Source organism: Miscanthus floridulus, chromosome 13 (assembly GCF_019320115.1).
Source record: "Miscanthus floridulus cultivar M001 chromosome 13, ASM1932011v1, whole genome shotgun sequence".
NCBI lineage: Eukaryota > Viridiplantae > Streptophyta > Magnoliopsida > Poales > Poaceae > Miscanthus > Miscanthus floridulus.
The window spans coordinates 4,053,524-4,080,345 of record NC_089592.1 but is presented as its reverse complement, the minus strand read 5'-3'; the positions used below and the strand labels follow the sequence as shown (position 1 = coordinate 4,080,345).

General features: G+C 45.5%; 3 protein-coding genes across 3 annotated transcripts; 1 reads left to right on the top strand and 2 right to left on the bottom strand.

Moving 5' to 3' along the window:
• Window positions 1-10,228: 10,228 nt before the first annotated feature.
• LOC136499299 (uncharacterized) lies at window positions 10,229-18,249 on the bottom strand. Its single transcript, XM_066495008.1, has 3 exons — window positions 18,055-18,249; window positions 14,879-17,258; window positions 10,229-11,013 (listed from the first exon to the last, which is right to left on the bottom strand). The coding sequence occupies exons 1-3, from the start codon at window positions 18,247-18,249 to the stop codon at window positions 10,229-10,231; spliced, it is 3,360 nt and encodes a 1,119-aa protein (XP_066351105.1).
• On the top strand, window positions 11,386-14,352 carry LOC136501834 (uncharacterized). The gene is made up of 6 exons (XM_066497362.1): window positions 11,386-11,799; window positions 13,512-13,611; window positions 13,709-13,866; window positions 13,956-14,007; window positions 14,116-14,198; window positions 14,299-14,352. Exons 1-6 carry the CDS (start codon window positions 11,395-11,397, stop codon window positions 14,350-14,352), a joined length of 852 nt encoding a protein of 283 aa, XP_066353459.1. The 5' UTR covers window positions 11,386-11,394.
• A 4,236-nt stretch (window positions 18,250-22,485) lies between the features above and the next one.
• On the bottom strand, window positions 22,486-22,839 carry LOC136499298 (secreted RxLR effector protein 161-like). The gene has a single exon (XM_066495007.1). It carries the CDS (start codon window positions 22,837-22,839, stop codon window positions 22,486-22,488), a length of 354 nt encoding a protein of 117 aa, XP_066351104.1.
• Window positions 22,840-26,822: the final 3,983 nt, after the last annotated feature.

Below are 26,822 nucleotides of genomic sequence, written 5' to 3'. Positions count from 1 at the left end.
CCGGCCCAGACCAAGAACCAGGACTAAAGGGTGGGCGGCAATTTTGGTGCCCGCCAAAAAATACCTTTAGTCCCGGCTGGTAGCACCAGCCGGGACTAAAGGACATTTAGTCCCGGCTGGTAAGACCAACCGGGACTAAAGGTCCAACCCTTTAGTCCCGATTGGTCTTACCAGCCGGGACTAAATGTCCTTTAGTCCCGGCTGGTGTTACCAGCCGGGACTAAAGGGTCGCGGGCTATATATATCGGGGTCTGTTCTGTTCATCTTCGATCTCGCCTCCGTCGCTCAGCCCCGCCTGGCCGCGCCATCCGCCGTCGTCGAGCTCGTCTCTGCTGCTCCGCCGTCGTCGTCTACCCCCGCCCGGCCGCGCCATTCTCCAGGCCCGCATCGCCGCATCCCGTCTCCGCCGCCGCACCCGACCCCACCCTCCGTCGCCGACGCTTCCCGCGCGCCCACGCCGTACGGCCTCCGTCGAACTCGATCTTGATCTGCTGCTCTCGATCGGCCATGTTTTTTAGATTTTTTTTACATCTCGGCTGTATGTTAGGTTAAAATGTATTAAATTTTAATTAGTAGTTTATTGTTAGTTTTTTAGTTATTTTTAGATAGTTTTTGATATATTAGATTTAAATGTAATAAAATTTAATTAGTATTTTATTTAGATAGTTTTTTTAGATAGTTTTTTATTATAGTTTTTGATATATGTTAGATTAAAATGTATTATCTATTACTAGTTTATCTAATTTCATGTTAGATTTATTTAATTGGATTTAGTAATTATATATTCTATCTCTCTATATATATTATATCTAGAGAGAGATTCTATATGTATACATATGTACTTAATATTTATATATGTATATATACATGTACTTATTTTCATGTGTTGAGAGAGAGAGAAAATTGTATCTAGAGAGACATTCTATGTGTATCACATGCATATCTAGAGATATAGACATATGCACTTATTTCTATGTGTTGAGAGAGAGAAAATATATTATATCATTCTATGTGTATATATATACATGTACTTATTTCCATGTTGATGAAATATTATGTGTTATTATATTTAATTGGATTTAGTAATTCTATATGTGTTATCACATGTACTTATGTTATGTACCATAGTAATTCTATCTATGTGTTATCTTGAAGATACAAATGGCTGCTCCGGATGATAACTTGAGTGATGACATAATGGCGGAAATTATCAACGCCGGCACCAATGTGGATGTAGATGACACGAGTCAGTACTTTGCTGATTATGAGGATATCTTGAATATGCCGGTGGTTGAAGATCAACAAATTGTCGCGCAAGAAAATACTGGCGAGGTATATTCGATTATCTATCATCTCTTATAGATGCATGCGTATGTATATTTGTTGTTAATCATTGTGTTTCTACTCATGTAGCCGGTCTCTGGATCTACATCAACCACCGACAAAAGTAGGAAAGTCCGAGGGCCAAAAAAGCCATTAGAGGGCCGTTTCATAATATCAGAATTCGACACCGACACCGGCAAACCATTGGGACCACATGCTCAGACATATGTCAATCAATGTGGGTTCGTTGTAAGGGATAGGATCCTAGTTAGTGCTCGTGAATGGAAGCAGAAGATATCCGCTCCTAATGTTAGTTTTGTATCTGATCGTGACAAGAACCTAGCTTGGAGAGATATCACTCAGCATTTCACATTACAAGCAGATGATGCTTTGAAGGAGCTAGTGAGGGGATTGGACAATGAAAAAGATGGCAACATTGTTCCAGAGTTGGAAGAAGACATTGTATAAAAAGTTTATCTTGAAGAATGCTACGCCGAATTTCAATGCTAAGGCGTTTGTCAAGTTGGAGTCCCATTGGGATGCCTTCGTAGAATACAAGACATCCCAAGACAGTGAGGAACGTGTGATGAGGAATCGGCAGAATGCCCGACGGAAGCAATACCATCATCGCATGGGATCAGGTGGTTATAAGAGTGCTATTCCCAAGTGGCAGAACCTAGAAGCAGAGATTACTGCCAAGGGAATCATACCTGAAACAATAGAGAAGAACTGGCCTCAACGCGCGAAGAATTGGTTCTATGCTCATGGGGGAAGCCTAGACCCAGACACTGGCAAGCTAATTTTCGGCCAAAAAATTGAGAGAGCAACACAGAGACTAACTCGTGCTAGGGAAGAAGCTGATAGTGGTGTTTTCAAGCCCAACAGAGAGAAGGATGAATTGACATATGCCCTAGAGAATCCCGAACACGGTGGTCGAACAAGAGGCTATGGGGCGGTTCCGTGGCTACACGCATTCCCAGTAGACAAGGATACCTACAGAAGCCGCCAGAGAAAGAAGGATGAGGAGGCAGAACGAATCCGTGCATTGGAGCAATTTGTTGATGAGTCACGACAAGCATTGCTTGAATCACGTGAACGAGAAAAATCTCTTGAGGCAAGAATGCAGGAGGAGATCAAGAGGCAAGTGCAGCTAGCAATGAGTCAAATGCAATCGCAATCAACGCCGGGAGTCGCCATTAGCCCCGTTGGTCAGATGAAAAGCAGTTGTGCTTCTACGGAGCTGCCAGTTATTCAAGACGATGCTGGGTTGCGCTTCCCTATTGATGACATTACCGAGCCTCTAACAACATGTGAGCTACACATTCCAGATGGTAATAATGCATCAATCATGGTGGCTGTCGGGGTTGTATCTCCAATAGACCGAACGAAGACACCAAGAATCCATGGGTCAGTTATTCAACTTGGATATGCTAGCGTCTCGGTCGATAGAGTGCTCAAAGGTTACAACAATGTTCCTCTTGACATTGAAGGCGGTGATGGGGAGAAGACACTAGGAGAAGCAGAGAAGACATTTATTCAATGGCGCAAACGCTTCATCATCATTCCTGGGGCGCCACCGCTTCCCCTACCTCACCCTAGGTACGAATGAAAGTGAATGAAATATTATTTTCCATTAATTTTCTATTGGCTTAAAAAATAATTAACACACAACTTGTTTTTGTAGCAGGGTCTCCCCCCAGCCTAGCCTAATCATTCATTCCCCATCTCATCACAGCGTCGCGGGGGGCGAGACGACTTCATCCCCACGGCGATCGCCAACTCCTACACCGGCCCCATCGCCTCCACAACGATCTCGAACTCCTACACCGGCCCCACCGCCTCCACAACGATCTCCAACGCCTCCACGCCGGTCTCCACCAACACCGGCCACATCGCCTCCACGCCGGTCTCCAACACCGCCCCCACCCCCTCCATAGCGACGCACTACAAAGACGTCTAAGGTCCCGATGGCAAAGAAGACCCCGAGAAAAAGAGTTATTTCTCAAGAAATACTTTCTGAAAAGACTGATGAGCAAATAGCAGCTGAAGAAGACAAAAAAGTGAAAGATTTTTTTATAGATACCAAAAAGAAGAGTCAAGCGAAGCTTAAGGAGAAGCCGTACTTTTACCTACCATGAGAGGTGCTGAGGCAAAAGGTCGATGCTCACAAGAAAAAGATGATTGAACTTCGTAAGCCTTCGCCACTATCAGACTATGACCGCTCCCTCGTGAAGTCACATGATACAGATAAGAAAAGGAAAAGAGCATCAGGGAAGGATGTCCCATAGCTCGGACAGCAGAAGCAACCAATACAAAATCTTGTTGTTGCTAATCAATATGGTTCCAACATAGAAGTCTATCGACCAGACAACTCTGGAGAAGTGTCGGTTCAAGCCCTTAATGCTTTTTTTCAAGATACTGGTTTAACCTTGGATCAATTGACGGGCAAAGCTCCAATCCAGAACCTGGAAGTTGATACCTGGAAGACTTATAAATATGGCAAAAGTCTATACAACCCTGCGGCTCTGAATGAATTGGATACGCAAATGTACCTGCTCAACAAGTGGTACATGCAGGCGTGTGGCAGGGGTGAGCAGTGGATCTTTGTCAGATTTAGAGACCATCATTACTTCCGTGGCGATGACATCTTACATATTAGTTTCGAAGAATTGCATCAACTATACCACATGGACGCTCTGGACAAATCAATCATTAGCTCCTTTTGTTTGTAAGTGATTCTTACTTTTATTTAATAAACCCACTTCCATGCGTAAGTGTATATAATTATCCTCACATTTAACTTATATTTATATACAGATTCCAGATGTCAGAGCTCCAAAGAATACAAGACACCAGTGTTGGCTTCATTGATCCTTATATCGTATTCAAAACCGGTATTATTGTCAAGGAGCGATGGGTATCTGAAGCACAGAAGAATATCATGATGTTCTTCATGAAGCAGCACGACAAGACAACAATACTTTTCCCGTACAACTTTGAGTAAGTGTTAATAATAATGTAGTCTACACATTTTATGTAATATCAATACAACTTATATGCATGTACGTGTGTGTATAAACCAATGCAGTTTTCACTGGATACTCATTGTCATTGAGTTAAACTCAAGTCGGTTACTAATCTTTGACTCGTTGAGAAAAGAACGGGCACTATACCAAGATATGATAGACATTATCTAGGGGTAATTTCGATCTCTCGCGCACAACTATTATTGAATAGACTTTGCCATAATTTATTAACGATCGTACATTATTGGTCGCACAGGGTTTGGAAAGAGTTTATTCGGCAACATCGCAAGGATTGCAAGGCACCACTTAATGTAGTTGAAATACCAGTAAGTTGTACTATATACACTTCCCCACGTGTTTAATTACTATATCGTACTTCAATTTACGTGTGAGATGATGAGAATAATCTTCTTCTTGTACAGTGGTGTTTGCGGTAGGAACCAGGTAATAACTTGTGTGGATACTACATTTGTGAATTTATCACTGCGCACATAAGAAGAACTCCTGAAGATGTCCTCAGAGTACGTATATATCAATTTTTATTTATTTTTAAATGAATATATATACATATATGTGTATTAATACTTTTCCTTTTATTTCAAAGGCAAGACTGAATGGTTGAAACGAAGGGTCATGCAAAAAGACCATCTGAAAGCAGTTCAAGAGTCAATAGCAGGATATCTTCTAGAAAAAGTGCTAAATCCCAACGACGAGTTCTACTTTGATCCTAAGGAATAAATGATGTAAATTAAATGTTTATTGATATCGTTATTTTCGAGAACAAGATTATGAAAGTGTTGTATATATACATATATATATATATATATATCTATAATATATATAGTTTCATACTTTATTCAAATATAATAATGCTCAAGATGAGAATTAGATGTAATTATATACATGCGTGTATTTATATTAGCAGCGTAGAATACATACATAAAAACATATTATATATTAAACAAATACGTGTAACTGAACTGAAAACAAATTAAACAAAAAAAAAGAAAAAGAAAAGGAACCTTTAGTCCCGGTTGGGGTTACCAACCGGGACTAAAGGGTGCGCCAGGTTTGCTCGGCTGGAGGGCCTTTAGTCCCGGCTCGATGACTCGGGACTGAAGGTTCCACCTTTAGTCCCGGGATCGTTGTCCCGGCGCGGTAACCGGGACTAAAGGCTGTTACTGCCCAGGACAACAAGTCCATTCTGTAGTAGTGCGATCACAGACCAGGTACGTACGATCCCTTGCTTGCTGATGCCTAGCTAGCTCCATATTCTGCTGGGAGCCTGCGAGGGGTGCTTTGCTTTGTTCTCTCCCCTGCTTGTCTTTTTCCTTTTTTTCTTCTTCTTCCAAAGCCTGGCATGGCAAGCATGAGCCCTCTTTGTTTTTTTTCTCCTTTTTCTTTTTCTGAACATATATTTGCTGATTCCCATCTGTTGCCTTTCTTTTTGTTTCTCCCTTTGTTTAAAGAGGTTGATGATCATACATGTATACTCCTACTTTATTTCTCAGTAGCTAAGCTAGCCATCATGTGCCCATGCAGTACGAGTGGAGTTTATAGTTTCACAAACACGTCATCCAGTTATGTTCAAACCTCAATTGTTCGAAGTTCCTAGCATATTCAGCATTTGCCATGGGAACAAATAAATTGAAAACTTTCCCTTGAATGACCAGAGGGATATTTGGACATCTACCTGGGGGGAGTATGCACCTTCAAAAACTTATAGATTCTTGGTTGGTCAGAGAAATGTGCACCAGGTGTACAATTGGCTTTGGAAGTGCTACTGTCAACCAAAACACAAGGTGTTTTTTTGGTTGCTGCTGAAGGATAGACTTAGCACAAGAAATATACTAAGAAGAAAAAAAATGCAGCTAGACTCTTTCCTCTGTGTCCTCTGCAACACTTAAGAGGAGGAAACTTGCCAACACTTGTTCATTGACTGCCCTTTTGCTAAGCAAAGTTGGGATCTGCTGAATATATCCTTTCAAAATGGTACCAATATAAATGATTGCATCACCCAGATTAGAAATCAGTCACACCCAGTCTTCTTTATGATGGTAGCAATCCTAATGTGTTGGGCTATCTGGTCAGTAAGAAATGATTTCATTTTCAGGAATATACAACCAAATGTTCAGACAGCAAAGGAAATCTTTTGAAAAGAAATAGCTCTTCTGTCACTCAGAGCTAAGACCAAGGATTCAATCACTTTTGATTTATGGATTCAAAATCTATTGTAATCTTTCTTTGTAGTCTTATTTTTTTCATCTCTTTCTTCGTTTCTTAGCTGCCTGAACTTGCTCATGCTAAAGCTTTCTGTACTCTGTCTCTGTAACTTCTGTTTTTGGTTTAATAAAATCATGTAGGGGTCTTGGCCCCTCCAGTTCTATCCAAAAAAAAATAAAATAACAACAACAAAGCCTTTAAGTCCCAAACAAGTTAGGGCATGCTAGAGTTGAAACCTAACAGAAGCAATCAATGTTTAGGCACGTGAATAGCTATTTTCCAAACATTCCTATGTAAGGCTAAGGCTTTGGGTATATTCCATCCTTTCAAGTCTCCTTTTATTGCCTCTACCCAAGTTAACTTCGGTCTTCCTCTGCCTCGCTTCACGTTACTATCTTGGCTTAGGATTCCACTACGCACCAGTGCCTCTGGAGGTCTCCGTCGTTGGACATGTCCAAACCATCTCAACCAGTGTTGGATAAGCTTTTCTTCAATTGGTGCTACCCCTAATCTATCACGTATATCATTGTTCTGAACTCGATCCCTTCTTGTATGACCGTAAATCCAACGTAACATACGCATTTCCACGACACTTAGCTGTTGAACATGTCGTCTTTTTGTAGGCTAACATTTTGCACCATACAATATAGCAGGTCTAATCGCCGTCCTATAAAACTTGCCTTTTAGCTTCTGTGGTACCCTTTTGTCACATAGGACACCAGATGCTTGGCGCCACTTTATCCACCCTGCTTTGATTCTATGGCTAACATCTTCATCAATATCCCCGTCTCTCTGTAGCATTGATCCTAAATATCGAAAGGTATCCTTCCTAGGCACTACTTGACCTTCCAAACTAATATCTTCCTCCTCCCGAGTAGTAGTGCCGAAGTCACATCTCATATACTCAGTTTTAGTTCTACTGAGTCTAAAACCTTTGGACTCCAAAGTCTCCCGCCATAACTCTAGTTTCTGATTCACTTCTTTCGGGTTTCATCTCCATTAGAATGGCTAGATTTAACGTTGGCTCGCCACGCCTATCACAACCCTCGTCCTTTACTAGGGCTTGGGACTTGCTATGTTGAGACAACATAGGCGGAGTTAAAAAAACAAATAATTTGAAAAATGATGTAAGTATTAGTTTTTTTCTTTTTTGTTATCAAGATCTTTTTGCTTGTTCAGCATTCAACTTTTAATATTTACTGCTAGCATATCTTCAAATTAAACGTGAAAGATATCATTACATATTATGGCCATGCATCTTTGCCAACTTTTATATATGATACTAGGTTGACTTGATATTTTACCAAACTTGTTTTATGGTTTGAATGGAAACCTGCCGCTGTTATGTTTCATTGTTTGAATGGCCACATGCATGCCTTTTTTCTAATTAGCTATCAACTATTTGCTTGGATTATTTTCTTGATGCCACTTTCTCCTTTTCGTTCAGTTACTCGTCAAACATCAAAGAAATCATGATCTTGGATAGGAAGAAAGCCAGGAGACCTAAGCTGTATTACGTGAGGGACAAGATGAACACACTTAAAAAATGGGGCTGTCAACTTGTTGTTTCTAGGTTATTGCCATGTGGATCAGCATGGTTTCTGAAGATGCAGCAGCTACAATGCGGATCTTCCCTCTTTGATTTGCGGCACTGTAACAACAGTGCAAAAAATAATGTGCTCAGGTCTGTTACTTCCCCACCCTTATTTAGGATGTGCGTTTGACATAAACAAGCTGGAATACTTTACTTATTAAAGTGAAACTAGTATGAGGTGCTTTCTGCTGTCGAGGTTACAGGTTTTCTTTCCTCAAAATCGTCTAGTGTTTGTCCATAGAAATATGTTGTTCTAAAGAATGGTCTATGCGTCTCTGTTTCTGTCCAGCTTGACCTGCTGTGAACAAGGGGTATAAGCTCTATGGACACCCATTCATGGAACTGAACTTTGTTAGAGTTTTTATTTTATGGCTCAGTATCGTTTATTCTGAGCATGTATATATCACTGAAGCTCTTTGTTGGTGAAAGTGATATCAAGCTAGGTGGGCCATGCAACTATGGTTGCTGTTATTTTCGCATGCAGCCACTGCAGGCAGCTGGCAATGAGGACAGACAACTAGTACAAGTTAGTTGTAATGAAAGGCAACCAACTTCATCACCATCTGTATTGATGCACAATGTTTGACTTCAACAGAGTAGAACCACAAGCAGAGAGCACATAAATCAATCTCACACCACAAACTCGATCATAAATTATTGTAGCTTGATTAATGGTTCACCAATACAATACAATACAGCTGGCATATGCATATGCTTGAGCACGAGGCTCGCACATGACCAGCATGCAGATGCAGCCACTTGGTTTCATCATGTACACACAATACATATGTAGATGGATACATATATAGCAAGCAAAGCAATCCCATGAGCGCAGCCATCAAATCGCACAAGACAAGACAGGTGCGGTCGACGACACGCCTCTTATTACAAGCATCTGGTCTAATCCCTGACAATTCACAAACGGGCTGGGCTGAGGTAGCAGACACACACAAACACAGGCCTAGTTTGGATGGCGAAATTTTTTGCAAAATGACACTGTAGCATTTTCGTTGTTATTTGGTAATTAGTGTCCAATCATGGTCTAATTAGGCTTAAAAGATTCGTCTCGTAAATTTCGTCTAAACTGTGTAATTAGTTTTATTTTTTATCTATACTTAATGTTTCATGCATGCGTCCAAAGATTCGATGTGACGGAGAATCTTAAAAAAATTTTGAGAACTAAACAGGCCCACACACTCATTGATCGTTCGGCAAGCTGAAACACAAACTGTCACCCGCAGACATGCAGGCAGGTGGCTGCTGCCTCACACGGCCAGGCCTGCACGCGACACCGACGTGCAGGCATCAGGCTCAGGCATCAACAAGCAGGCGCCTGGGCCTGGCCGTCTTTCTTTTTTATAAGAAATGCAAACACACAGAAGAGGCCAATTCGGCTGGCCGGCCGTCATGGCAGGCAGGAGCAAACCTGAAGCCCCATACCTCCCTGGCCTTTCACACAACAAACAAACTGATCGATCAACAGGCAGGCAGGATCATCCATCACACGAACAGTAATCCACAGAAACGGCCGACGGTAGCAGCAGCAGCAGCAGATGCATGCTTTCTTCCATCACCTGTCGGCAGCAGAGTGAGTGATTGAGAAGCAAATGAAATCAATTCATAAGAGCAAATAAGCTGTCTTATCTATACAATAGTATAAAAGGCGTGCATCTATACAATAGTATAAAAGGCGTGCAATCTGAAATCTCCGACCTCTCTCACAAAACACTGTTCCGGGCGTGCAATCTGAAATCTCCGACCTCTCTCACAAAACACTGTTCCGAGCACAGTAAACGCGCGGCGTGCAGTACCGGGTATTCATGAACAGTAACCGGGTACGATGAACACTACTCAACCCGTTAAGGAACACTACCAGCCTTTTTTTTTTTAACGGCCCAGTACCAACCTTTTTTTCCCCACTGTTGCCCGCGCAAAGCGCGGGGTTGCCTGCTAGTTATTATTAATTAACTGGGCTAGCTAGCTACAGCAAGCCAACGACGACAGATAAATGCACTCAACACGTACGTACGCATAGGAACGTATGTAAAAAATATACTGATTATTACCTGAGCACGGTGCTTCTGAGCACGCGCCTCTTGTAGTAGCGCGAGTGCACCGGCACCTCCAGGGAAGGGTGGTGGCCAGCGTCCCACTCCAGCGCGTCCCACACGTCCTTCTCGATCTCCACGGTCGGCCTCCTCTTTCCTGGCTCGTTCAAGGCCGGCAGCCGGCGCAGGCTCCAGCATCCCCTGATCCTGATGGTCTCCAGCGCGGGCGCCAGCATCTCGGCGGCCTCGCATATCTGCTGCAGCGCGGGTAGGTCGTGCAGGTGGATGGTGGTCAGCTTCGGGAACTCGACGCTTGTATGCTTGGACTTCTCGTCAGCATCACCCGGTACGAAGACGTGTCTGAGTTCGCCGCAGTGGACGATGTGGAGGGTCTCGAGGCTAGGGAAGGAGGGGCGCTCACCCATCGCAAGCCCGAACCGGAGGCTTGGACAGCAGCGCAGGTGCAAGTGCCGCAGGCTTCTGAAGCGATTATAAGAATAGTAGATGACACCTTTGCTCCATACACAACGAGCCATCAGGAGATCCGATACCCAGATGGTCTCCAGCGTACCATCCTCTGCGCCCGGAGGAAAGACGGCGTGCAAGCTGGGGCACCTCTCGACACGGCACCACCTGAGGGAATGCCAATATCCTCTAGGCATAGTATTGCTGCAGGTCGAGACATCATGCACATGCAGGGATTCGGTACACTCTCTCATCAATGAAGCCAAATTAGAAGCAGAAGGATCTGCCTCCACCTCACTCTGCACGCTACGACTTCCGTCACCAATCTCGATATCACAACAGGAAACGGCTGATTTGCCGGGAGCAAAAAAAACTTTGCCGGGTGCTTTTTATCGGGCACCCGGCAAAGAAATTCTTTGCCGGGTGCCAGGCCTGGCGGCACCCGGCAAATAAAGGCCTCCGGCAAAGCAGCCTTTGCCGGGTGCGGGCACTCGGCAAATTCCAGCGGTCGGCAAAAATTGGTTTTTGCCGGGTGCCGGCCACTCGGCAAAATATGGCCGCCGGCAAAAGTGGCCGGCTTGACGGCAGCCAGCTGCCGTCTGCCGTCAGCCTTTGCCGGGTGCCACGCCGTTAGGCACCCGGCAAAGAATTTTTTAATTTTTTTTTTAATTTCTTTGCCGGGTGCCCCATGACCTGGCAGCTCAGTGGCCTGTTTATGACGCAGCAGATACAGGCACACAATGGTTCCATCTGGAGCATCAAATTTAGTCCTGATGGCCGTTACCTTGCGAGTGCCGGGGAGGATTGCATAATTCATGTTTGGGAAGTGTTGGAGTTCGAGAGGGCAGGGAAGGAGAGGGAGGTGAAGGAGAACGGGGTGTGCAATCCACTTGTTGCTATGGTGTGCAATGAGTCATCAGAGACGATGGTGGCATCAGCTGCTCCAAGTGGGAGCCATTGGGAGAAGAAGCTGCGATCAAAGGTACTGCACAGTGGGGGATCAGTGAGCTCAGACAGGTTGATGGTGCCTGAGTATGTGTTTGCACTGTCCGAGAAGCCTGTGATAACCTTTGCAGGGCATTCAGAGGATGTGCTTGATCTCAGCTGGTCCAAATCTCAGGTAATGTACACACATTTCTAATTTATCTTCAATTCTAATGTGTAAATATTAATTTTCAGTGTAAATGCAAAGTTCAGGCTACAATAGAATGTGGAATACCTGAAAGTAGGATATCAGTCACGGAAATTAGATCCGAACATAACTCATTAAGAACACAAAAGCTGTGTAATAACAATATGTCATATTAGAAACATCGTGATCACACACCAGCTCAACTTATTTATTGTTGGGTTTGGGCGTACATAACTTGGCATCCAGATCTGGCATAGTGCAACTGGTGCACTGTCTGGAAAGGAAAACTTGACCAGCTGCCATTTATGCATTTTCGTTTTTGCGATAGGTAAATTGACTTTATTGCTCCCACGTGTACCCAAGCTTTTACCATGTGCATAAGACCCAGGTGCTCTCTACATGTAACTAAGACATGGTCTCTACACGCTTATACATTGCCATTTTACTATGGTTTTAATTTCTGTCTCAGTGCATCTAGAAAGTTCAGCACGTAAAAACTAAGCAGGAATTACACTGCAGGTTCCTAAACTTGCCTGGTCGTCTCAACTAACCCCTCAAACTTTTAGAGCCCCTTGAACTTGCATGGGTCTCACCAAAACCCCTGAACAGAAGCAAAGTTTAGGGGGTTAAATCAGACAACTGTGCAAGTTTAGGGGCTAGGTGTGACAACTGTGCCAGTTGAAGGAGATGAGAAAGTAATTTGCAAGTTTGCCTGGCTAGCCGGCTAGCCGGCTAGGTGACTACCGCTACCGCACAAGTTCAGAGACCTACAACACAGTTCTTTCTTAACTTATTGGCATTTGGAGAACCTATTGTCTATGATCTGGATGATATTTTTGTGTGCTGTCAAAATGTAGATATTTGAGTCCTACATTTGAATGTCAGCTAACCAGTTTCATGATACTGAACTGGAATTGAAAGTTTTTTCCCCCTGTGTTTTTTACCCGTAAGATTCCGATTTTGTTAATCGATATTCATTCTTTCTCTGCATCAGATCAAAGAAGGTATTAAGCTTGTCAAGAGAGTTGTAATTTACTTCCTCTGTTCCAAAATGTACACTGTTTTAGCTTTGACCTAAACCAGACTTCTCTAATTTTGACCAAGTTCATAGAAAAATGATCCAACATCTACAGCATCATATTAGTTTCATTAAATCCAACATCAAATATGTCTTGACAATGCTTTTATTTGGCATTGTAGATGTTAATATATTTGTCTATAAACTTGGCCAAAGTTAGAGAAGTTAAATAGAATAAGTTAACTTTGATGTAGTGTAGGTTTGCCTCTGTCAGACCTCTTTTTTGAATAGTTTATGGATAGCAAATACTTTGACAAAATCATGAATTAGGTATTCTATATCTCTAAGATGAAATGAGATTTGTCTTGTTTTAAATGGATAAATCTTGGTTTTAAAAGTGCAAATTAACTATTCCATTGGTATTTATTTAGGAATCAGTGCTCATAACTAGTCAAGCTACTCTGTACTCAAATACACTGAAAGCATATGCGGACAGCCAGACACCATGCACAGCATTTTTGTTTTTTTTTTTGCTAGGTACTTGTCTTGCTCGTCTCTTGGTATACTTGCTTCTGTTAGTAAAGGCATATCCATTTCTACAGCATGTTGAATTTGAAGTATAATTATTATGAATTCATTGTAGTTTCCTGCTAGTTCAGCATCCCTTATATCCATCTTTTAGTTCCTGCAGTATTTGCTTTCATCATCAATGGATAAAACAGTACGGTTGTGGCACATGTCAAGCACTTATTGTTTGAAAACCTTCTCACACACTGACTATGGTACGAACATCACTTCAGAATCACCCCACCCCGTCCCTCTCACTGTCTAAGCACTGCAACAACATTGTCCGTCTAATATAATTTCTTTTTGATTCAGTGACTTGCATCCAGTTCAATCCTGTTGATGATAGATACTTCATTAGTGGTTCCCTGGATGAAAAGGTTCGTATCTGGAGTATTCCAAAGCGTGAAATTGTTGATTGGGTCGATCTTCATGAAATGGTTACTGCTGCCTGCTATACTCCAGATGGAAAGGTTTGAATTTGATCTATTTCATAGTTTCTTAATTTTGGTCAAGTGGAGCTGCTAGTTGTTCATCCTAATACCTTAAGATGTTGTCTCAGGGCGCGCTGGTTGGGTCCCACAAGGGCAGTTGCCATCTGTATGATACATCTGGTACATCGGCTTGCATTTTAGTTCTGTTCTCAACTCTCATTCAAAGACCTTATTTCCTGTTCGGTGTCTTGCAAGCCTAACCTTATATTTTTCCTTTCTCCTGGCTAGATGACATGCTTTGCTACAAAACACAGATCGACCTGCAAAACAAGAGAAGAAAATCTAGCCAGAAGAAAATAACAGGATTTCAGGTGCTTATTTTGACTAAACATTGTGTTGTGATGTGAATCATTCTGCACCAGAGTTAAGATATTTTTGGTTTGTTAAACTGAATAATAGCTCCTTAAACAGTTTGTCCCAGGGGATTCTTCAGTGGTCATAATCGCATCTGCAGATTCATCCTAGCTTTGCCGAGTGCCAGGGCTAGGGCACCCGGCAAAGTTTTTTCAAAAAAAAAAAAATTCTTTGCCGGGTGCCCCATGACCTGGCACCCGGCAAAGAAATTACGAAAAAAAATAAAAAACTCTTTGCCGGGTGCCCCCGCGGTGCGACACCCGGCAAAGAAATTATAAAAATAAAATAAAAAAATCTTTGCCGGGTGCCTCCCCGGCACGGCACCCGGCAAAGAAAATTTGAAAAAAAATTAAAAAAATCTTTGCCGGGTGCCTCTGACATGGCACCCGGCAAAGCAAGGGATGACGGAGCCGGCGCCGTAACGACCACTTTTCTTTGCCGGGTGCCGGGTTTGCACTCGGCAAAGTCTTTGCCGGGTGCCCGATAAAAAGCACCCGGCAAAGAAATCTTTGCCGACTAACTTTTTGCCGGAGGCTCTTTGCCGAGTGCTGCACCCGGCAAAGACTTTGCCGAGTGCAAAGTAGCCTTTGCCGGGTGCATTCGGCACCCGGCAAAGCGCCTGAATCCAGTAGTGTATGGCGATCCAATTGTCCCGCTGGGCCTTGCGGGAAGGCCTGCATCGGGGTTAGGCTATTACCAACCTTGGTAAAGATGTCACAATACATGTCTCTAGCAGCTATGTCATAGTGTCGTTGGTTATCAATGGATCCTGTCACCTTCTCCTTGTCTGTTGTTGCTTTAGGTTGAATAATCTCCGTACATGCAGGTGAAGAGGCGATGCTGATGTTGAAATAACAATGGCTATCTATGGGAGCCCAAAGGGACCGAGCAAGCCTAGCATCCGCAAAGATTACGTGCATCTGCAGCTGGAAGGATTTCTGTTGAGCGCAAAGGGACAATGGCTGAGCACATCCAACTCTAGGCCGTGTGTCTATGCAGATCAACTCCAAGTGCTTATATGAGCCCCATTTTATTGCACGAAGGTTCTCGCAGCCTAGCAGGAAGAGTCGCTTGAGCCTCGGAACATCCACCACCATAGCTCCAAAGTCAAGTACCTTGATCGCACATCCTGAAAGGTCCAGCTCCTCCAGGTTGGGAAGCCCACGCAAGAACAGATCCTCCAACAATGTGCAGCCTTCTAGAGATATCTTGCAGGCTCTGACATCCTTCTTATTATCTACAGCAGATGGACACTCTGGACGAGAACTCATTGGGGGTAGCTTGCCGGTTGATGTCCAATGGGATGCTGGTCCATAGCCATCAAAGCTGAATGATCTTAGCGTGGGGCTGGCCAGCACAACATTCTCAAGCCCATCACATCCGTCTAGAACAAGTACTTGAAGTTTGCTTGCCTCTGATAGGCTTGTCGGTAGGCTTTTCATGTCACTGTTACCAGACAAATCAAGTATTTCTAGCTGTTTCTTACCCACAAATGAGTTGTTGATGTCCAAGGATGTCGTCTCTTCCTGATGTGTAGGTTTGATTATCCGAAGTCTTTGAAGGTAAGGTAACCTTTTCTCTAATAATTGACCCGTATACTGCCAGCACCTAGCTCCTTCTATATTTAGTTCTGTGATATTAGCCATAAGACCTATCTTTTCCTCAGATAAGATCTCACCCCAGTTTGTGTAACGCAGGTCAAGCACCCACAGGCTTTGCAGAAATGCCCACTTGGTGATACAGTCCTGTCCTTCAGGTTCACTTGTATTATTATTCTGATGTGTGCAGTTGCCCAGCCCAAGAAATCTTAATGTATTGCAGTGGAGGAAAGGAGGGGATACAAAACTGAAGGCACAACAGGAGAGAATTAGAACACCAAGTTTGCTGCACTGTTTAAACAAGGTATTTGGTAACCTAGGTGCACTCACAGTCTTGTCAAATGATACAAAGATTGACGATGCCGTTGCCAGTATAGTTTGCATGGTGTCATTAAGCATCTTATTCTTTGAGGTGACAGAAATCCAACGGTAAGGCCTTTTCAAGGAGATAGAAATCCAACGATAATAATTACCATCCTTAACTACGAGAAAAGGAGTCTTCGGGTCATCGTTGAACTTTTTAAACACAGCATCAAGCACAGAGGCATCACACTCGAAGATTATTTCTGGATGCAATGCATTGCTGATCTCCCGTTCTCTTTCCCCTTGTTGCATGATCCCATCACATATCCAGTAGTTGGAAGAATGAGCTGGCCAAACAAATCCAGTGGTGCTATGAAAACTGTAATATAGATGTAACCCGTAGAGACAACAATCTACCACTGTTCTGAGGTCCGTGCCGGATAGACATGGGTGGCGAGGAACTATGTTAGCAGCCTCTTCATGAAACAGTGCAATAAATTGTGAACTTGATAAAGCCCCAACACTGTAGTTGTACTGAATGAAAACATCTGTATATCTTAGCTTATGTACCTCAACCCTTGAGTTGTACTTCATCATCACGAACCTTTTTGTTCTGAAAGTCCATACTATTACGCTGTCACTGTATTCTGGAATACCAATTCTCCTTAGAAGGTCAATCTCTTCATCACTCCCATTTATAAAAATCATCATGAATCTAGTCTCCCTCAGGGTACTATCAATCAGTGCTGCAACACCTGGTATCGCATCCCTAGAGCCAAGGTCCACTCCACTGAAGTCATCCTCCTCGTCCTGCTTGTCAAACATGGCCATGGTCTTCTGGTCAAGTTTTAGCTCCTCTGCAATTTTCCTCTGCATCATCCTTTTACTCATCCACAATGAGCAATCAATATAAATTGTTTTGCCAAAGCGTAATTTTGGAGAAGGAGCTTTCATTGATGGAAGAACTTGTGCTATGGATCTAAGAACAGCAGTTGCCCCAAAGCCAGCCCAACCATGAAAGTAGATGATGAGGATGTTGTCTTTGATGTTCCTCTCAATAATATTAAGTATTTTCTCTCTCGCGCCAACAACATCTGTCACGTTGCTGCCAAGCTCCTGAAATGTGGGAACAGGTGGGTTTAATATATAGCTATTGCTAAGACACACAAGGAATTGGGTAGATATAAATTAAAGAAAAGAAAACTGGCAATTGTATATGCATAATAAACAAATAAAGTAGAAGTACCTCTAGCTTCATGATGGAACTGTGTAGAAAAGGAACTAATTGGACAGAAGGCACGTGCAGTATTGTTGTTATCGATGCATAAGGGATCTAATCTAACCCATGATGAGTCAAAGATCACTCCTATATATCTCCTCGCCTCTTGTACTCCCTGAATGCACGCGCACGCACAATATTATAACAATATTTACTTTGATGTCAAACGCATAATATAAGAGGAGGATCAGAAAGGAACGCACATACCTTTTATATTTTAATTACAATATATTTGCGGTGACCTTTACTTCTGATCTATAACCATGCATGATGAATAGTGCGAGAGCAAGCTAAGAAGCGAACGAGGGAGGGTTCTGGCTTCTGGCCTTGTGGGTAGCATGCATGCCTGTCCGTAAGCCAATAGCAGAGCAAAAGCAGTGACATTGATCCCTTGCTGCTGCTGCCTAGCTACGTACCTCTCCATGCATGCCTAATTTTTTTTATAATTTAGCCCTTTTTTTAAGAAAATTTATGTTTGGCCCCCTGAGAGACTTAAACTCATCTTTGGATCCTAGGGGTCGGCGCCAGGACTCATGGCGCTAAGTTAACACGTCTTGTCGCCACAGATCTTGGTGCCGAGGTGCCTGGCCGAGCACAGCAGGCCATCCTAGGTGGCGTTCACGTGGCCGGTACCTCGGCGCCACAGATCTTGGCGCCGAGCTTGGCGCCATGTATTCTGGCGTCGAACATTGATTCAAAATCCGAAACCAAGTTTCCCTTGCCGATGCTGCTCTCATTTCTTCCTCCCCCTCTCGGTTTCTTCCTCTCCCTAACCCGCCCAATCTCTTGAATCGACGGATTTGACCTTGATACTTGGATTTGATCCATACATCTTCGCGAGCAAGGTATCCTCTCTCCCCTATCAAATTTTACGTATTGATTTGGTATATATTACGTCTATTTTGCAACCCTAGATACGTTAGTATCTAATTTTTGAAGTGATTTTTTATTTTTTGTATTATGTGATAGTATGATGCCAAGGCGTGGTAAAGCTAGTAAGCCAAGATAATCTCTTATCATCGTGTTATATTATGTTTTCATTTATGTGCAACAAATAGAAAATCCCTAAGTTTAGGGTTTAATGTTCATTGCTTTCGGTTCTTAGAACAAATTTGGTTCAATTGTAGTTATGGCCTGATAACAGGAAATGCCTTCGACCCGTTGCCTCTGCCTAGTGGTGTTCCAATGCCCATGTACTTTTGCGGCGATCCTTGTAAGGTAGCCAAGTCCGATGAAGAGGACACGTATAGGCAGAGGTATTAGATGTGTGCCAATTTTGCGTTTGAGCTTACACTTCGTCAGCGCCGCATTAACAAGATGGTGAGAAATAAATGTTGTTTAATATTTATTTTGTGTCAAATGAAGTCTTGCATGATTTATTTGTTTTGTAACAATTGCATTTGTTGCAGACCACTCCACCGCTCTGAGATTTTGAGCAGTGGATCCACACTGAGATCAATCGGGAAGACAAGGAGTGGATGCAGAAACTGTTACGGTGGGAGGCAGAGGACAAGGAGATGATGGAGAAGAGACGCAGAGAGGAGGCTCTAGAAAAGAAGCACAAGGAAGAGGAGAAATGGAGACGTGTTGCTTCGCATAGGGAGGAGAGGGAGAGAAAGCTTGAGCGTGCGCAGGGAGCGAAGGCAGCGATGGAGGAGAATCCTGATGCCCAGAGGAAGGAAAAGTGGCCTTGTTGCACTCAGTAGTCTTCATAACTTGCTAGTTCTATGGTATATTCACGAACAATGTTGTCTAATCTTGGACTTTGCATTGTGTTGTCATGTAATGCACTTTTAGGCAGTGGGAACGAGGACGAAGAGGGTTCAGTTCCTGCAAAGAATAGAAATTATTATATTAATTCGTGAACACAAGGACATGTGCGGAGGGAAAAAAATTGTCCCTGACCTGCCATGGTGAAGTACCCCCTCAACTAAGATGGCATATTCATTTGAATTGCATTTAAGCTTATCACGAGCCCTACCAAACAACTCACAAAACAATGGCCGATCATCGAATATCACTGGCACCCTTTGCATTCCAGCAAAACCGACATTACCAAACTCATGTTCCTCCATGATATAGGGTGACTACGTTGTCCATCTAGTTGGTATGCACATCAACCAAGTTATTACGGGTATATTATTATAAGATAGCTAACCATAATATCTAACTACATTTGCTCACTAAATTACCTAACTATCGACCTAAACAAATAAGTATCTAACTATCTAACTATCCCTATAACAAAATAATAGATTTGGTAACTACACTTACTAACTACCTAACTAAATCAATAGGTAACTAACTCCCTAATTATGTCTCTAACAATCTAATCTAACTAAATAAGCTACATAAATATATTTCTAAGTATATAATATAACTAAATAAATAAGCATCTAACTTTCAACCTATGTAATTAAATTTGCTAACTAAATTTGCTAAATATTCTAAAAAAATTACTAACTAAATTACCTAAAGTAGATTAATTAATTTACTAACTAAATTACCTGGTAGGGGGCGCAGGGGCCCGGAGGCTAGCCGGCCAGCGGGAGCTCCGTCGAGAGGTGGCGGGCCGCCCTCACCGCCGGACAGAGATGAGGAGGAGGGAAGGGGCGACGAGGGTGGCCGGGATTCCCACGACGACAGGGTGCGGCGGCAGACTGCTGCGGTGGAGCGCCGGGCGGCTGCGCGGGGGTGCAGGGCCCGGAGGGACAGGGGGCGCAGGGCACGGACGGCTGGCGGTGGCTTGCTGCCGGCGAAGGAGGCGCGGCCGACGGCGTCATGGACACGGCGATGACGGCGGCGGTGAGAGGTAGAGGCAGAGGCAGAGCGTGAGAGACAGAGAGAGCGGCGGCCGCGGCCATGGCCGCGGGTTTTGAATCAATGCTCAACGCCAGAATACATGGTGCCGAGCTCGGCGCCAAGATCTGTGGCGCCGAGGTATCGGCCACATGAACACCACCTAGAATGGCCTGCTGTGGTCGGCTAGGCACCTTGGCGCCAAGATTTGTGGCGCCGAGTGTGGCGCCGAGACGTGTTACCTCGGCACCATGAGTGCTGGCGCCGACCCCCAGGGTCTAAGATAAGTTTAAGTCTCCCAGGGGGGCCAAACATAAATTTTCTTCAAAAAAAGGGGTCAAATTGTAAAAAATTAGGCCATGCATGCACATCTCGCATCTTCTTGCAGGGTGCTTTATTTGCTTCCTTCCTTTTCTTGCATGCTTTATTTGCTTCCTTCCTTTTCTTGCATGTCCTTCTCTCTCTCTCTCTCTCTCTCTCTCTCTCTCTCTCTCTCTCTCTCTCTCTCTCTCTCTCTCTCTCTCCGCCAAAGCATGGCACTACATGAGCGCCCTAGCTTTGCCATTTTTGTCAAGACGGCTGGTATGTAGATTCTCATCCATGCTTTGATCAAACTAAAGAGGTTGATGCATTATACATTGCTTTCTCCGTAGCTAAGCACCATGTGCATGCATGTGCCCATTTCCCCCACTCCCTCTTTTGACTACTCCTTGTGCGCGTCTCTGCTCTCCCCGAGGAGCTTGCTTTTGATTCAAAAAAAAAAAACATTGCCACAAATGGAAAGACAACCAGCGGTTTCCCAATTTTTGATAGGGGTTCTTTTAAGGTTTACAATGGTCAACAAACTAGATTTTGTGAAGACCACTGGTTAGGTAATAAACCTGTGATGAAACAGTTCCCTCTGCTATACAAAATTCTTAGAAATAAATGCCACGGTCTTGCGAATACTAAGAACAACACCTTTAAATCTTTTGTTTAGACACACGTTGGTATATATACGGGGACTGGCTAATTGGTTAAGTTGGTAGCGAGCATGGTGCCAATTTCTTTGAATGAAAAAGAGGATGTTGTTATGCAAAATGCTTAAGGACACGGCCGATCCTTTTCAGTGTAATCTTCATCTTCATATATAAAGATATAATGAGAAGAAGGGCTACCGGGAAAATGTTTTCTGGAAGGTCAAGTTACCTGCAAAATTCAAAATTTTCCTTGGTATTTAAGAGGAGAGTCAATCTGACAAAAGATAATTTAGCCAAAGAAGATAGAGAGGAAGCACTAGGTGGTGCTGTTTCTGTAACGACGAGGAGACTATTCATCATCTCTTTTTTTATTACTGTATAGCACGGTCCATCTGTAATGCAAGGTCTATGGTTTTTAACTTCAACTACCCTCTAGTGTTGTTCATTTGTTTGGCCCTTGGCTTGCAAGTTCTTCTAAGGCCGGCCACAGAAAAACGGCATCGCTCTCCGTTTGCTGCAATGCAGAAGCAAACCAGGCATTGCTACCGGCCCCACAAGGCAAATAAAAAAGGAGCAAACCAGGCACACGCCGGCGATGGGAACTGCATGGACTGAGCTGGTGTTGGCCCTAATGGATGTCAGGTTTAGATTGGAGAAAGCCCAGGGGATAGTTTAGCCATAGGCCGCTTGTTGGAATTGAAATGCAAATGACTTGGCTTGTAAGACAAGATGGTCTGCCACTGCTTTTATAAAGCAGCCGACTGTATCCATCTCACCTACTCCAGCATATTCTAACCACTAAAATGGATGCTGAGCATATACCTATTACAAGGCTTAGAAGCATGTAAAGTAAAATGCAGAAAAGTAAGATACAAGTGCTGTCGAACACTAGGCTTATCTAGCAATTCTTCCCCTAAGCCTTGTGCCGAGCACTGGAAGTGATCTGTTATAGCCCAATCCTCTCCCTCATCTCCTGGAACTTGGTCTTCCCAAGCGACTTAGTGAGGATATCAGCCAGCTGATCAGTGGTGGCAATGTGGCTGGCCTTGATGCTCCCATCCTCCAAGCAATCACTGATGAAGTGATACTTGATGCGGATGTCTTTGCTTCTTTTATGGAAAACATGATTCTTGGCCAGAGCCAGAGCAGAATTGTTGTCCACCTTTAGCTCAACCACATCAACTTTCCTGCCAAGAATCTCTGCCAGCATCCTTGACAGTCAGAGTGACTGTGTTGTTGCAGTGGTGGTGGCAATGTACTCTATTGCACAGCTTGAGAGGGCCACTACCTTCTGCTTGAGGGACTGCTAGCTGACCAAGCAATCGCCGAGGAAGAACATGGTCCCGGTCGTGCTCTTGCTGGTGTCCACATCGTCGGCGAAGTCGCTGTCGCAGTAGTCGACGAAACACGCCGTGTCGGGGGCCCTGCTGTAGTGGAGACCATAGTCGAGGGTTCCCACCACATAGCGAAGGATGCGCTTGACGGCCTGCAGATGCTCCGTCATGGGCCGCTCCATGAACCGGCTCACATACCCGACGGCGAACGCAAGGTCAGGGTGGGTATGGACCAGGTAATGCAAACTCTCGATCAGCAGCCGGTAGTAAGATAGATCGACCTCCTCCACTGTGCTATCCCGGCTAAACTTGAGCCGTTCCTCCATCGGGGCGTGGGTCGAATTGTAGCCCGTCATCCCGCCGTGCTCGAGGATGCACTTGGCATAGAGGGTTTAGCGAAGGGCGATGCTGCTGTCATCCTAGCACACTTCGACGCCGAGGTAGAAGCAGAGGAGGCTGAGGTCGCTCATGTCGAATGCCCTCTTCATCTGCACCTTGAATGCCTCCACCTTATGTCCTTCAGCACCGGTGATGATGAGGTCGTTGACGTAGATGCCGACCAGTAGGACATTGCGCCCGTTGCCCTGCCGATACACCACCGCCTCATGTGCACTCTGCTCGAAGCCCATCTTCTTGAGCGAGGTGTCGAGCTTCGCGTTCCAGGCGCACGGGGCCTGTCGCAAATAGTAGAGGGCCTTGCGCAGGCGGTACACCTTATCTTCTTCTCCGGCGATGGCGAAGCCCGGTGGATGGCTCATGTAGACTTCCTCCTTGAGGTCGCCGTTGAGGAAGGCAGACTTGACGTCCATCCCCTCTTGGGCCACCAGCGCGAGGAGGACACAGACTGACTCCATACGCGCCACAGGGGCGAAGGTGTCATCGTAGTCGATCCCCTCTTGCTGGACAAAACCGTGCGCCACCAGCCGCGCCTTGTGTTTGATCACCGCGCCCTGCTCATCCTTATTGAGCTTGAACACCCATTTGAGAGTGATGGGGCGGTGGCCGCCGGGCAGTGGCACCAACACCTAGGTACAGTTCTGCTCGATGGACTTGAGCTCCTGCTCCATCGTAGCCTGCCACGCCAGATCACCCTATACCTTAGCAGAAGTGGTCGGCTCACCGGCGTGCGTCAGATGAAGCTGGGCGAAGAGCCGCTCTGCCTGGCCTGACAGAGACTGGTCGTCGATGATGTTCGTCATCGTGCAGTACCAGAGTGGCTCTCGTCATAGTAGGCGCCCAGATGGTCTTCATCATCCTCCAGCTGTGTTGCGTACTCGATCTCCGGCTGCCCTACGTCCGCTGGTATTGCAGCGTGCGAAGCAAAGGATGCCACAGCTGGGGACAGAGGTGGTGAGGTCGGCTTGGGTGCTGGAGTGGCTTGTCGACCAGCTTTCGACTACCGTCGATGAGCTTCTGAGCTCCCCTGGATTTGGTGAAGGCGAGCACAACAGAGCTATTGATGTGGTTGGCGAAGCTGGTGAAGTGGTTGGCGAAGTTGCTGAAGTGGTCGGCGCTGGTCCTCCATCCCACTCGTACTCGACGGTGAAGTCACGCAATGCTACCACCGATCCATCGTCAGCTGCCTTGTTCCATGCCCAGCTGTGGCCTTCGTCGAACACAACATCGGGCGCTACCCGCACGCACCGCGTCATTGGGTCGAGTACGCGATAGGCCTTAGCCCCTTTAGCATAGCCGATGAAGAATCTAGGTAAGCTACGATCGTCGAGCTTGCCAACGTGGTTGAGCTCCTTGACGAATGCTAGGCAGCCGAAGACCCGCAGGTAACCAACCGCCGGCTTGCGCCTGTGCCAGGCCTCATATGGCGTCTTGACGTCAAGAGCCTTGGTCGAAGAGCGGTTCAACAGGTGCATGGCGGTCATCACAGCCTCACCCCAGTAGACCGCCGGCATGCTTCGCTGCTTTAGAAGGGCATGGGCAGTGGGCACCACCGTCTGGTTGCGGCACTCGACAACGCCGTTCTGCTATGGTGAGTAGGGCATGGAGTAGTGGTGCTGAACCCCCTCGTCGGCACATTACGCCGTGAACTCAGCTGCTGTGAACTCGCCGCCATTGTCCGTTTGCAGCACTCGAAGCTTGCGGTCACACTCCTTCTCTGCAATAGCTTGGTGGCATCTGTAGCTGCCGCCTTGGTGTCGAACAGGACCGCCAAAATGTAGCGTGACACGTCGTCGACTAGGAGGAGGATGTAGCGCCGACCTCCAGGTGTAGCCGGTGTCACGGGCCGCAGAGGTTCCTATGTACAAGTTCCACCTTCTCCTTGGCGTGGAAGCTCGCCTGGCGGGGAAAGGGGAGCCGCTGCTGCTTGGTGAGGACGCAGGTGTCGCAGAACTGCTCCACGTGCTCGACTCGCATCATGCCCCGCACCATCTCCTTGTTGCTGAGCTGCTTCAGGGCCTCGAAGTTGAGGTGCCCAAAGCGCTCATGCCAACGCCAGGAGTCATCATCACAGCGGGTTGCAAGGCACATGGGCTGCGCCACCTGCACATGGAGGACATAAAGCCTCATCCTTTTTCTTCTTCTCAAAGGTCTGCCACTGCTCGGTGGCGTAGAGCAGCTTGCCACCGGCAGCATTCGACTCGGTGTGAGGCGCGTCCTCGCGATCATGGCCTTCAGCCTCCTGGTGACCTCCTTGATGGAGAGCGCCTCGAAATCAAGAAGGGTCTCGACCGCCAACACGATCTGGGAGTACTTCTTGGGGTTGCAGCGCAGGAGCTTCTCCACTGCGCGAGCGTCGGTGATGTCGGTGCCGCCGTTGCGCGCCATCTGCTCCTTTAGGCTAGAAAGGCGAAAGGCGAAGTCTTCGACTTTCTCACCGGGGTTAAAGACGAGGCCTTCCAACTCCTGTTGGAGCCGCCGCAGCGTCGCGTGGCGGATGCGGCGGTCGTGGAGGTGCGCGGTGGCAATGGCGTCCCCGCTCTACAGTCGTGGTAGACTGTCTGCACCACTAGCGAGTGCCCGCGGTGCCCTCGACGCCGCTCCGGCGAAGGCGAGACCTGGCGGCGCCTCGCGGGGCTCCGCGATCCTCCAGCAGGCGGACGCTCCATCTCCTCCCATAGCACAGTAGTAGTGGCAACCGCGGCTTCAGCCGCAGCCGCTGCACGCGTGGCCGCCGCGACTGCCTGCGCAGCCGCAGCCTCTGTGGCAGCAAGGCGTGCGACGCGGTTGTCAGCTGGAGTTCCCCGTGCCGCGCCACCGGGGTTGATCACCTCTGCGGCGGCTACGGCGTGCCTAGCCCTCTGGCTGCTGGTGGACATGGCTGCTCTCTAAAGCCCCAAAAGAACCCTAGACGCTTCTTATACCAATTATTGGCCCTAATGGATCTCAGATACAGATTTGGGAAAGCCCAGAGGGTAGCTTGGCCACAGGCCGCTTGTTGGAATTGAAATGCAAATGACTTGGCTTATCTTACAAGATGGTCTGCCACTTCTTTTATAAAAGCAGCTGACTGCCTCCTCCTCACCTGCTCCAGCATATTCTAACCATTAAAGTGAATGCTGAGCATATACCTGTTACAAGACTTAGAAGCATGTAAAGTAAATTATAGAAAAGTAAGATAAAACTGCTTCCGCGCACTAGGCTGAGCGATAAAGTACTTTTTTACTGAGCGGGCACCAATGCCTGAACTCGCTCCGCTCAACGAATTCTCGGCGTCACTGAAACTTGGCTCCGCTAGCCACAGCGTGCAGGAGTGACTCCCCAGTCATCTCATCACTTGGGCCTTACATTGCGGAGGGCAAGCTTAGATGTCAAATCTTAACTGTAGCTGCAGAAATGAAAATGATGATGTATTCAGAAGAGCTATCTTTCATCTATTCGTGCAAAGTATTTTCAGTGGATCGAGCAATGATCGCTGGTATCTAAAGAGGAATAGAGGGAGCGATTGAGAGAATGATGCGACTTCCTAGAAGCTTTGCTGTTCTGAGTCGTCAACAAGTTTGGTTGGCACACAATAGGAGAAGAACTGAGGTTTGACTCTTTTGCTTTGTTGTGTTGCGCAACTCCAGATTAGCGATCGTTCATCTAGAGCGGACAATGGTTGTCATCCGCGTCCAAGCAATTTTCTTTCTTTTTCTCAAATTTTTCTTTTTCTTTTTCTTTTTTATATTAACCTATCAAATTTTCTTCTATATACTGTGAACAATTTTTTTAAAAAATTTAGCAGTCCGTTCAGGACAAGTTACGTAAAAAATTGTTAGATAACAAAAACTTACGTGTATAATTTATGTTATTCCTAAAATTTATTATACAAAAATTGTTGCCATAAAATTTATGTTGATAAATTGTTATA